This window comes from Hyaena hyaena, unplaced genomic scaffold (assembly GCF_003009895.1).
Source record: "Hyaena hyaena isolate Hyena2069 unplaced genomic scaffold, ASM300989v1 scaffold_120, whole genome shotgun sequence".
Classification (NCBI taxonomy): Eukaryota; Metazoa; Chordata; class Mammalia; order Carnivora; family Hyaenidae; genus Hyaena; species Hyaena hyaena.
Window position 1 is genome coordinate 1,875,908 of NW_024080752.1, and position 12,398 is coordinate 1,888,305.

Consider the following 12,398-nt stretch of genomic DNA (forward strand, 5'->3'; position numbering starts at 1 on the left):
GGTGTCTGGACTTGGATAGAGCTGTGCAGAGGATACACTGCCCACAAAGAAAATGTGAAAGGAAAATTCCCACTCCTCTCCTCAACCTATACTATAAATTCCCACTCCTCTCCTCAACCTATACTATAAATTTCCACTCCTCTCCTCAACCTATACTATAAATTTCCACTCCTCTCCTCAACCTGTACTATAGAGATCACCTCTGGGCTCAATCAATGTTTGATAAATACAAGAATGAACTAATAACTCACCCTGTGCTGAGAGGGGATCATGCCCACAAAAATTCTTGATAATCTTAATATATACAGCAATTGTTTTGTTGGCTACAATCTTCTGTCTTGTTTCTCTCTCCCAAGAAGAACAAATGAGACTGCTGAAGGTTCATAGACATTGATTAAAAATGTACGCAAAGATTTAGACAGGAAAATGTTTATGAGCTGTCAATTATAGCAGAAATTTGGAAACAACCTAAATACCCAATACTAGAGGATTGTTTCACTACATTATGGTACAGCCATACAATAGAATGTTGTGCAGCTATTCCAAATCGTTTTGTCAAAAAGTAGATGGAATGATGTTCAGAACATACTATTAAAAGGAAAAAGCAAGCTAAAAAAGGAGAATGCCATTCACAGAAAGAGGGAAATTATTCAGAAGATGTATTAACAGTTATTGCAACTGATGGAATTATGAATGGATTTTTAATTTTTTGACAGTGATACTTTTGAAATAAGGGCTGAAGAACAATAAAAGCTTGTTTTTGCTAACCAGGAAAAAAAAATAGGAAAAGCCCCCTCTTTCAAGGCCATCTTCCGGCACCTCATTCTACCAGATGGATATGAAGCCAGTTCAGACACCACTGTCCAGCTTGCCGAGAGCCCCATGAAGGCCCTCTTGCTCTGGGCAGAAGCTTCCTTCCTTGATGCCAGCATCCACCTTAAGACAAGTTATTTAAAATGGGGCTGTCCTGGCCAACCTCTCATCTCAAAATACCAAGGGCTGCTTCAGCCTAGAAAACAATGGCAGTTCCAGATCTCTGTGGGGTTTTGAAGCAGAGTGACAGCCCTAGCATGTGAGAGGAACCTCCTCCCCTCTCCAGGCTGCTTGCCCAAAGGTTTACAGACAGCTCCCTTTCCATCCCACAAGAGGAGACAGGCAGATGAGTCATAGCACTGGCTTAGATTAAAGAGTATTATTGTGTTAGCAGAAATGGATCTATTTTATTATCTATTTCTTGACACCTTACAAGTAGATAGGCTTCTCCCACCAGACAGGCAAGATCCTTAAAAAACCAACGACTTGGTTAGCTAAAACTAAGGAATGACCAGTAAGAGTTAGAAACTTGTGTGTCTGAAATGCAGCCAGGCTGTAAAGATGTAGTGGAAACACTGAGGAAAGTGGTTTCTAAGCCTCAGAATCTAGATTCAAGTCTGCAAAGTGATGCCATTTGTCTAAAAATATACAGAGGAACTACGGAAATCCTTTCCTCTTTTCTAAGAGCTTCTTCTTTCCTTCTCTCTTTTTAAAGAAATATAGTAGGACTGGTTTGTAAAAGAGATTCATCAACTCAGATTTCACTGTTTTTGTGGGGGTGATGGCCATGAGATACTATTTTAAGGACTTCCTTCTCTTATACAGATTTTCCACACTGGGAGGACAGATAAGGTATGTTCCACTAAAGTTCCTCATTAAACACATATGCATGCCAGCAGTCATTTCCCTTTGTCTTGCTATTCCATGACAACAGATTGCATATCATAGGAAATTGGAATGGAGACCTTATTTAGTTTGGATCTCTCTTCTCCATTGTTTAATTCCACATTCAATTTTTCATTCTGTCTGCCTCTTTTTTTGCAAAAATATACTATGATTGAACATAGGAACAGATAAACGAATAGGTGTTGTTTTTCTGAAGACTCACATCATAGACTTTCCAAAAGCACTTTGACCAGCAGCTCCATTCCCAGCATTTCACCTCTGGGCTGAAATGTACTCATTATTCAGTAAAGATCCAATGACTGATGGGCCTCTATGTGTCATAAATGTGTGCTCCCCATACTTGGTTTACTGTTAATCAAGTTCCAGTACTAAGCTTCCCTGGTTTACTGTTAATCAAGTTCCAGTACTGAGCTTCCCTATTTCCTTTATTACCGAGTGGGATTCTGTCTCTCTCACCCTTCAACCCAGACCACCAGTCCATTAAAACAAACAAAAACAGGGGCGCCTGGGTGGCTCAGTTGGTTGGGCATCCGACTTCGGCTCAGGTCATGATCTCACGGTTCGTGGGTTCGAACCCTGCATCAGGCTCTGTGCTGACAGCTGGGTCAGAGCCTGGAGGCTGTTTCGGATTCTGTGTCTCCCTCTCTCTCTGGCACTACCCTGCTCACACTGTCTCTCTCTCAAAAATAAATAAAAAACATTTTTAAAAAGTTTTAAAAAAACAAACAAAAACAAAACAAAACAAAAAAATCTTCTACCAAATGCCAGGAAAGGAGATCTAAGGGAACAGAGAAAGTTTCACATTTCCTATTGTTGGATGAAGGCTTGGCCTTCAGAGGAAGCTGGATGTCTTTCCAATTCAGTATGTTCTGTTCCCTGATGCTACCATCATTGTTTTTCCTTAGAATCCAAAGCTTTGATGGAAAACTTTTTAAATGATCCCAGCTATTTACTTTTTGAGTATCAACTTTTACACAAATATTGCTGATACTTTTTTCTTTTCATTTAAAAATGTGATGTTAAAATATTTTTTTTTCTAAATAGGATCCATTAGATCTAAGAAGTAATGTTCTTTCCATTTACCAAACATTAGCTGTGTGCCAGGCATTGAGTAATAGCTTCCACACACATTATTTCATTTACCCCTTTACAACCATCCTATGAAGGCGATGCCAACACATGAGAAAACTGAAGAAGGTTAAGCCATTTGCCCAAGATCACACATCTAGTATGAAACTCTTTTGACTATTCCATTCCAACTTTTGTCAACTAAAGTCCTAAGTCTGGCCCTCTAGAAAATGTTTTCTGAGGACACAAAGTAGAAGAACTGTATTTGTACTCTGTAAAGCCCATACCTTCACTAAAGGAAGCAGTCCTCAAGCAACCAACAGGCCAAACTCACTTGTGACACTATACCTCATCAGTTAGGAGCCCGTCTGGACATCAGATAAGCCTAATTTCAAGTCCCAGCCCACCTACTTACTGGACCTGAGACCACAAGAAAGTTATCTACTTTCCCTAAAATTCAATTTCCGTTTCTATAAAATGAGGATAATAACACAGGTCGAATTCTACTAAATGACCAACTTTCGGCTATTTTCGAACCTCCAAAAAAGCATGTGCAAGTGGCTTAACCAAACTCTCCACTGGCTCACTGTGCTGATTAAACAAGTGCACATAGGAAACAATTAAACGGCGTTTTTTTTAGTAGACTTGCTCTTCCTCGTTCCATTTTGCTCAAGTCAATAAAGTTAGTTTTCATTCTTTGTGGCACTTTATATACAGGGAAGCCGACCTGAGGTTACGTTAAGTGTTGGAGCCTGTAATTCAGGGAGACAGTAAGACTGCGTGGACGACTAGAATTAACAACCAACGATCTCCTGAGGCCTTACTGCTCCTGCTCAGGGCGTTTTCCCTAGTATGGTAGTTCTCTTAGTGACGAAGTAAATGCGCAAATACCTCTTTAGAAAGTGAAAGGGTAGGGATATTGAGGAGGTGGAGCGCTCCGTGTTGAGGAGAAGGACAAGGTTTCAAACGCCGTTCTTGGCCCCTGTCGACCGCGCGAAGTGGCGAACCGGGGCCGGCAGGGCGTGTCCGCGCGCGCGCCGCTCCCAGCGCCCGCCTCGCGCCGCCACCGCCCCGCCCGCCCCGCCCACGCGGGGGAGCCGCGCTGCCGGAGCGAGCGTACCTGCCCAACGCCGTTCGCTTCCTCGCCAGGTGCCAGGCCCCGCTCTCAGCTCCTCACGTTCATTAGCTTATTTACGTCCCCACCACATTCCCGACAGAAAGCAACTGTCATTTCCCCATTTGCCAAGTGAGGAAACAGCTCAGAGCGATTGAATCTCTCGTCCAAGGTCTCCGGGGGAGTGGGCTCGAACCCGGGCAACCCTAGGACTCCCACACGGAACCTCCCCTTCTCCTTACTGGGTAGAGGCGTTTTCTCGCCTCAAAATCCTCCCAGCTTGGCCACCCGCAAGAAACTGCGCTCGGCTTCGCCGACCCGAAAGACCTAGCAGCGCTCCTCAAGTGTAGGGCGCGGGGCGCGTGTAGGAGGAGCAGCACCTCCCCCGGGGTATTTAAGCCCCGTCTGGAACCCGCGGGGCCGGACGCTCCCGCTCCTCCCTGCTCGAGCCTCCCCTCCCCCTCCCCCTCCCCCTCCCAGTCTCTTCCCCGCGCGCTCCCACCCTCCGCCCCGCGCTCGCCTCGCGCGCAGGCACCGGCCGGCGGCCGCGGGGAGCGGGACGCGGGCGGCGCTCGCCTCTGCGGAGTCGCCCCCGGGCCGCGGCCGCCGCGCATTGCCCGTCCGGCGCCGCCAGGGCTGCAGCCGCCAGGCTGCCGGCACAGAGTGCGCCGCGGCAGCCGGAGCCGGGACACCCACCCCGAGCGTCCCGCAGACGGGAGGGCGGGCGGCTGCGGACGTCCGGCCGGCAGCTGGCAGCATGGATTCGGATTCTGGCGAGCAGAGCGAGGGCGAGCCGGTGACCGCCGCAGGTACCGAGGGGACGCGGCAGCCCAGCCCGGAGGGCCGGGGCCGGGAGGAGGGGAGGCTGGGGCAGGAAATCGCGAGTATTTCTCCGAGCTGCCGGGCGCGAGGCCGATCCCTTCCAGGCCGGGACTGGGGATTGCTCCGCGCTGTGAGTTTGCTGTAAGGCTTTCTCCCTCACTGCACTTGGGGACGCGGACGGAAGAAGAGGTGCATCTGGTGCGGGTCACTCTCCGCGCAGCTGCGTCCCGCTGCGGGCTCGGGTCGCCCGCCTGCGGGGGGGGGGGGGAAGGGCTCGGGAAATCTGCGTCCTGTAGTTTGCTGCAGCGAGGGTCGCAACACATCTGCCCTTTGAAAGAACTTTCCGAGCGCCCACTCGGTCCTCGAACCCGGGGTGCCAGGGACGCTGCGGAACAGGTGACCTGGTCCGAGGGCGCGACAGGGGACTCCCGGAAAGAAAGGACCCGCGGGTGGACGGGCAGGAGTCAGACCACAGCTAGTGGTTGCGGTTCCCGAGCCTGCACTAGCTGTGCAGACGGGTTCGTCCATCGCTGTCCCGCACCGGCGGGAGGGGTCCGGGAACACAACCGCGGGGGCGCGCGGGGAGCAGGGCTTCGCCATTAAGAGGCGCCGCCGGCTTTTCACAATCGATAGTTATCGAAGCAATGGGTGGATTCTTACTTTGGAAAAAATGAATGTCCGCCCCCGCCTCTCTCTGATACTGAGCAACAGGAGGAAGCCACCCACAGCCTTGGGTCGACTTAACCGCTGGGCTCTGCCCACCTCCACCGGCCGGCTCCGCCCAGCCTCCCACGGGTCCACGCACCGGAGACCTGATCACCCTCTCCACCTGTCGGTGGCTCGCGGCACCCGCAGAGCCCTGAAAGCCGCGCCGGCCGGCACACCTGTGACCTGAGAGCTGAGACCCTCCTGTTACAGACCCGAAGTCGTAGACTAGACCCTACTTTTCCCTATGTCAGACCAGCATCCTGAGAGTGAGGACCAAGTGCCAGGAGGCACTATCAGCCCAGGCGTGGGTGTAGGAAAGGCAGGCTCAGGAACCAGGCAAGACAGCGCCAGGCGCTGTGCCAAAGGCGCTACGTGTATTATTCCCCTTCATCCTCGCAGCATCTAGCCAGGTGGTTATTATCTCCATTTTACAGAGGTCCAGAGAGGCTAAGTGGCTTGCCCACGTCTCACAGCAGGGAGTAGCCAAGGACAGAATGATTCCCTTCCCACTGCATCATATTCCTCAACCTTTCACAGGGCAGCTGTTGTCAACACCTTTGGGTGGGTGGAAAGAGTTTAGGCTGGCAAAGAGAAAAGGCGGCATTACCAAGATGCCTGTGTGTGAGGATTCCTGTGTGTGTGTGTGTGTGTGTGTGTGTGTGTGTGTGTGTGTACGCGCGCGCAAGGGCCGCCTCCTTTGTGTAGGCATATGTGGATATAACCAATAAACATGAGCCTTCTGCTACCTCTCTTCTTCTGTGGCTATGAAGCACCAAGATTTTGTTTCACAGGGGAGCTTGTGGATCTCCTCACATCATTTTAAAGTTTCAGTGGGTGTTTGTAGGGGCGCCTGGGTGGCTTAGTCGGTTGAGCGTCCGACTTTCGCTTAGGTCATGATCTCAAGATTCGTGGGTTCGAGCCCCGGGTCGGGCTCTGTGCTGACTGCCAGCTTAGAGCCTGGAGCCTGTTTCAGAGTCTGTGACTCCCTCTCTCTCTCTGACCCTCCCCTGCTCACTCTGTCTTTCTCTCTCTCTCTCCTAGAAATAAATAAAACATTAAAAAAAATAAAAATAAAGTTTCAGTGGGTGTTTGTATGTATCTAAATATATCTGGAAAGCTGGGGGTGGGGGGCACTGACTTTGACAGCTTACTGTCTCAAAATCCCAGGAACTAACATGCTCTCCCCACCCTACCCTCAGATCTCTTGTGCACGTTGATGTTGAAGGGAAGGAGAAGGAAGCTTAGAGAAAGAAGAGGGAGAAGGGGAGGGAGGAGACACTTCAGAAGAGTTGGTGCTTGAGTGAAAGGGGAGGGAAGGAATTCTTAAGGGTCCAGTTGCTTCTCCCCTCCCCCCAGCCTGCCCAGCCCAGAGTACCCCAGATGCGTGTGTTGTGTCAGGTCTCTGCACTGCTAGCAGCAAACTTTACCATTGGATCAGATGGGTCCCCTGAAGAATAGGACAGCCAACTCTGTGAGCTGTCACCATTCGTTTGCACCTTGCTGTTTTCTACAGTCACTTCTTTTTTTGTGTGCTTGAATCTCCCAAGTTGAACATTTATTTGAATATCACAAGCTATTCTGCTAAATGGCATTCCATCTCATTATTCTCAGTCTTAAAGTATTCTTCTTCGTGACAAAGCTTCGAAACTAGATGCTAATTCATTGCCTTGCTGTCGCTGCATCCTGTCAAATGGAAACCCTTGCTGAAGCTTCAGATACAGGTTAAATGTTAGATATGTTATCCGCCGGGGTTGACCTTTGTCTCTCTATGAGGAATGAGGCCTTCATCTGTGGACCTGTACCTGTGCAAGCTGGATGAGTTTGCAACATAGGACAGCAGAGGAAATAGGACTTCTTGGAGTATTCGTGTGTGTGTCTACATGTGTTGAGATGTAAAGGCTGCTTCCTCCCCAATGGCCTTCCCTTCTGGAACTTGTGAAAAATCCCTGTGAGATGTGCCTTATTAAGGTCAAGAGCCTTGACTCTGGAATCAGAAAGACCTAGGTTTCATTCTCTACCTTTTGGGCAAGTTATTTAACATCTCCAAACCTGTTTCCCCCTCTGTAAAATGGGGATGACAATAGTACCACAAGGAAAATTAAATAAAATATTACATGAAGGTGCGCCTGAGTGTCTCAGTCACTTAAGTATCCGACTCTTGATTTTGGCTTAGGTCATGATCTCATGGTTTGGTTTGTGTGTTCAGTCCCATTGTAGGGCTCTGCACTTACCAGAGCCTGCTTGGGATTCTCTCCTCTCTCTCTCTCTCTCTCTCTCTCTCTCTCTCTCCCTCCCTCACTCCCTCCCCCTCTCCCTCTGCCCTTTCCCTGCATGCACACACACTCTCTCTCAAAATAAACTTTTTTAAAATACCACATGAAAAGTGTTCCTGGTAATCATTCAGTAAATGGCAGCCACTATTTTGATTATCACTTGATTAGATTATTGTAAGAATACTGCTAAATAATGTACTCCAGTGCTTTGTAAAATGTAAACTATTAGGCATGTGTAAAACAATTAGTATTGTTGGCATTATTATCACATTAATATAATTGCCTGAGCAGATTTGTTTTGAATTTTCTCTTTTTCATTCTTTCATTCTCTCTGGTGTGTGTGTGTGTGTGTGTGTGTGTGTGTGTGTGTGTGTGTGTGTGTTTGCTTACTGGTTTTGGGTGGAGTTTATCTTTAATTTACCTCTTCTTATCCTCCTCATCTTTAAAGCTCAAGACACGAAGATGGGGACATTCAAGATACTACTTTCACCCCCCTTTTCCTCTGGCTCTAGGTAAAGTTGTATAAAGCAGAGGACTCTTTACCCAATCCACTGGCTAATGTGGAGATTAGCCACTTTCATGCCACTTGAAATAGAAGAGGAGATAACCATTCCAACAGTGAACCTTTTTCCTTCAAGGTAGCAAGAGGCAGAATAGGTCCTTGCCTACGGTTAGGGTTAGGGTTAGGGTTAGGGTTATTCTCCTTTCCATTTTGGGAAAGTCACCTTCCCAGTTACAGATAGGCAGAAGAGTGAGAAAATCTCTGAGGACCACATACTTTTTACTGTACCCCTTGTAAGAGAGTTTTCTAAAGCTCTCCCCAGTGCCTGCTGTGCAGACTCCTCACCAAGCAATGCAGTGCTCTACATAAGAGGGTGAAAGGGAGAGATGAGATTTGTCTCAAACTGCATTTTCTGTGTTTCAAGAAGCACAGGATGATACTTCTATGTCATTCAGCTGCCTGAAACTCTTACCCCGCCTTTCTTTCATTTTGGGATCTTTCTATGCTTAGGAAAGAGGCAGGGTTTATGGAACATTGGATTCATTCCAGAGACCCAACTTCGCAGTCTGTGGTTTGGCAAACCCACCATCCATCTCTCAGAAATCCTAGTACTTGGTATATTAACTCAGCAGTGATTAAGAGTCTTTCCTAAGAAGCAACAAGCGAGTAAACATTAGTGGTGTCAGCTTTTTCCCTTTCTGGCTTGTAAGACCAAGATAGTCTTACAAGACTGTCCCGCTGAGGACAGACCAGCTCCTTCCACCCACAGCTAGATGGGCCGTCAAGCTGGTGAGGCTTCTTTGCAGCTGTGTAGGTGCTACAGAGAAACATGTCTACACAGTGGAGTCAGGATGTGCTAGGGGAGTATCAAGACAGTGATTGAAATGAGAAAACATCAGGCCCCCAACTTTGTCTGCCATCCTTCTCATCACCTTTGTCCTAAGCGTGGTCTTTGTGAATAAAGTGGCAAGGAGTGGGTAGGATTCAATAGGTGGCCAAGAGGAGGAAAGGCATTCCAGAAGTCACACACCACTTGAACAAAGGCACAAACAGGAAGGTGGGTGGAGTGAAGGGCCTATACTAGGGAGTACTGGAAAATAAAGTTATATGAGTGAGGGAAGGGCCACATAGAAGAGGGTCTTAATAACCTGATCCTGATGGTGCCAGAGGCACGCCTGTCGAGCTGATGGTTGTGCAGAGATATGACTGACTGAAAGTGGGGTTTTCGGGAGCCACATTTGATAGACGTGAAGTGCAAGGACTGCCTAGGCTTGAAGCCTCAGCTAGCAGGGGTGACCAGAGTATTGGAGGAGGTTGTGGCTCTAACGCGAGGCAGAGAGCAAGGAGGCCAGTGCCATGTCAGAGAAACAAACAACAGACACCGCTGACAGATTGTACAAAAGCAGTGAAAGGAAAGGGGGAGTGAAAGGCTAGTGCTTTGACTTGGGGTGAGGGCAGGGAAATCCAGGAGATGGGCTCCCCAGCCCAGGCTTCCAAGCCCCCATCCTTCCATCAGTCACTTAGTGATGCTTTCTGTAAAGTCACTTTTCCCTTGTAGACAGTAAATCATGCTTGGTTTCAGGGAATCTTGAGTTTCTGGAGTTTGTTGATTCTCATTGTTAGGCTCCTAGAAAGCTGTTGAGTAACTTTGTTGACTGACAGATTGACCCTGGCCGACCTGGGGCAGGGATCGCCTGGGGATGAGGTACCACCTGCCTGTTAGTCATAGTCCTGCATCTTGTTCCTGTTTGTGGACCTTTTCGAAGGCCTATACCTCAACTACACACTGGGCTGTAACTGCTTTAAGGGTCAGGACCCTGTCTTGTGCCTTCATGTTCCTGAGATTTTTATGGGCATAATAAGTGAATGAGCATCTAGAGGAGCTTCCTGGGAAGTCTGCACTGAAAAGCCAGACAGCCAGAAACCTTTATCCTATAAGGTAGAACTGCCAAAGCTTTCTTTTGGTTTTTTTGTTTTGCTTCTGTGTTTTAAGATTTCTTGCACTGTCTAGGACCCTGTGTTGGGAAGTATAGAGAATGTAGAGAGATAATGACAGGATCCATCCTGTCTTCCAGGGCCTGAGATCTGATGGGGAGATAGGACACCTATAGCAATAACCACAGCCTACACCAGTGCATGAAGACTCTTGACCCCTTGGCATAGGATAACACCCCAGCCAAATCTCTGTTTATATGTTTTGTCTTGGCAACAGCCACTTTCCATTGTCTGCTTTATGGTTATTCTTGTGCATCTCTCATCTCTTGTACTGGATTGTTGGCTCCTTAAGGGCAAGGATTGGGTCTTTTTCACCTGTATCAGTTCCCACCAGCACCACCCATGAACCCTAAACAGACTGGTTGGTTGCTGGCTGGCTGAATGCATGCGTGCATCAATAGATGAATACAACCATAGCTCAGAGATAGTATAGGTTTGGTTCTAGATCCCAGCAATAAAGCAAATATTGCAATAGTCAAATGAATTTTTAGGTTTCCCAGTGCATATAAAAGTCATGTTTACACTATACTGTAGTCTCTTAAGTGTACAATTTCATCACATCTTTAAAAAACAATGTACATACCTTAACTTAAAAATACTTTATTGGTAGGGATGCCTGGGTGTCTCAAGCATCCAGCTCTTGACTTCGGCTCAGGTCATGATCTCACGGTTCATGAGTCTGAGCCCCACATGGGATTATCTGTCTCTTTGGCCCTCCTCGACTCATCGTGCCTGTGTGTGTGTGTGTGTGTGTGTGTGTGCACGCTCTCGAATAAACTTTAACAAAAATTTAAAAATACAAATACTTTATTGGTAAAAAATATGCTAACCATCATCTGAACTTTCAGTGAGCTGTAATTACTGATCACAGGTCACCATAACAAAGGTAATAAAAAATGAAAAGTTTGAAATATTACAAAAATTAGCAAAATGTAATACAGAGACATGAAGTGAGTAAATGCTGTTGGGAAAATAGTGCTGATAGACTTGCTCCACCAGGGTTGCCACAGACCTTCAGTTTCTAAAAAAAAAAAAAAAATCTGCAAAAGGGGTGCCTGAGTGGCTCAGTCAGTTGAGCGTCCGACATCAGCTCAGGTCATGATCTCACAGTTCGTGGGTTCAAGCTAAGAGCTCAGAGCCTGGAGCCTGCTTCGAATTCTGTATCTCCCTCTCTCTCTGCCCTTCTCCCACTCTGTCTCTGTCTTTGTCTCTCTCTCTCAAAAATAAATATTTTTTAAAAACCTGCAAGGTGCATTAAGCGAAGTGCAACAAAATGTGGTGTGCCTGTATATGGATAGACGGATGGATGATGTTGTAGGTTGGTTCCCCAGGAAGCACTCAGTGAGTTTATTTGGGGGAGAAGAGGGGAGGAGAGAAACACTGGACTAGACAGAGTGAGAAGCTGAGCTGCAGTGCACGCCCAACAATAGCCTCCAGCTCTGGAGCTGCAGTAACCCTTCAGAATGTTCTGAGTTGGGGTGAGGGGCCAGGCCTCATATCCCCTTATATGGTGATCAGTCATTAGATGTAGGCCATCCCAAGGAACAGGGTGTGACCTTAGCTGAAGCTGTTCCCATCAGCTGAGGACTGTCTGCAGGCTGCACCCCCAACAGCTTGTGAGTGCTTGGTTCTCCATTCTTGAGGAGGAACCTCAGCAGTATGTTGCAGTATCCACCACAGGTGGTCCCCCAAATTCTTCAGGAATGTTTCCTTAGGGATGGCAGCCCTGTCTACCAGCAAAGCTCAGGGGATAGTCATTGAGCTATAAATTTTATCTAGACCTCATTAGGACAATTTAGATTGCCAGATGAAATTACCCATTCTAGACCTCATAGCTCTGCACCCAGTTGTTCAATCCAGTCGATCCAGTAGATATTGACTGATGATCTATGTCGTGTTGAGTGGTGCAGGGTGCTATGGTAGCATGTAGAAATGGAATTAGAAGGAACCCTGCACTCTAGAAATTTGCAGCTATGTTAGGGAAAACATCTACCCAAAACTGAATCTGCAAGACTAGGTGGCATCAGCAGTAAATGGTGTAGGATTTGGAGCACAGGGCACTGTCGTTTGGCATTCCGGTGGGGAGGCTTCATGGAGGAGATGGGCCTTGAGCGTAGCCTTGAAGGGGTGAAAGATTTAGATGGAGGGAGAAGAAAGGGAAGGTGGGAAGACCAGGAGCCCGTGAGGAGCCTGGCCT

General features: G+C 47.7%; 1 protein-coding gene across 1 annotated transcript in view; it reads left to right on the top strand.

Annotated features, from left to right (window-relative positions):
- The first annotated feature begins 4,421 nt into the window (after nucleotides 1-4,421).
- The window catches only part of TNFAIP8L3 (TNF alpha induced protein 8 like 3), a 41,270-nt gene continuing 33,293 nt past the window's right edge, over nucleotides 4,422-12,398 (top strand). Inside the window, exon 1 of the mRNA XM_039237086.1 lies at nucleotides 4,422-4,710. Within this exon, the coding sequence (XP_039093017.1) occupies nucleotides 4,659-4,710 (52 nt within the window). The 5' untranslated portion in view covers nucleotides 4,422-4,658. The remainder of the gene's footprint in view (nucleotides 4,711-12,398) is intronic.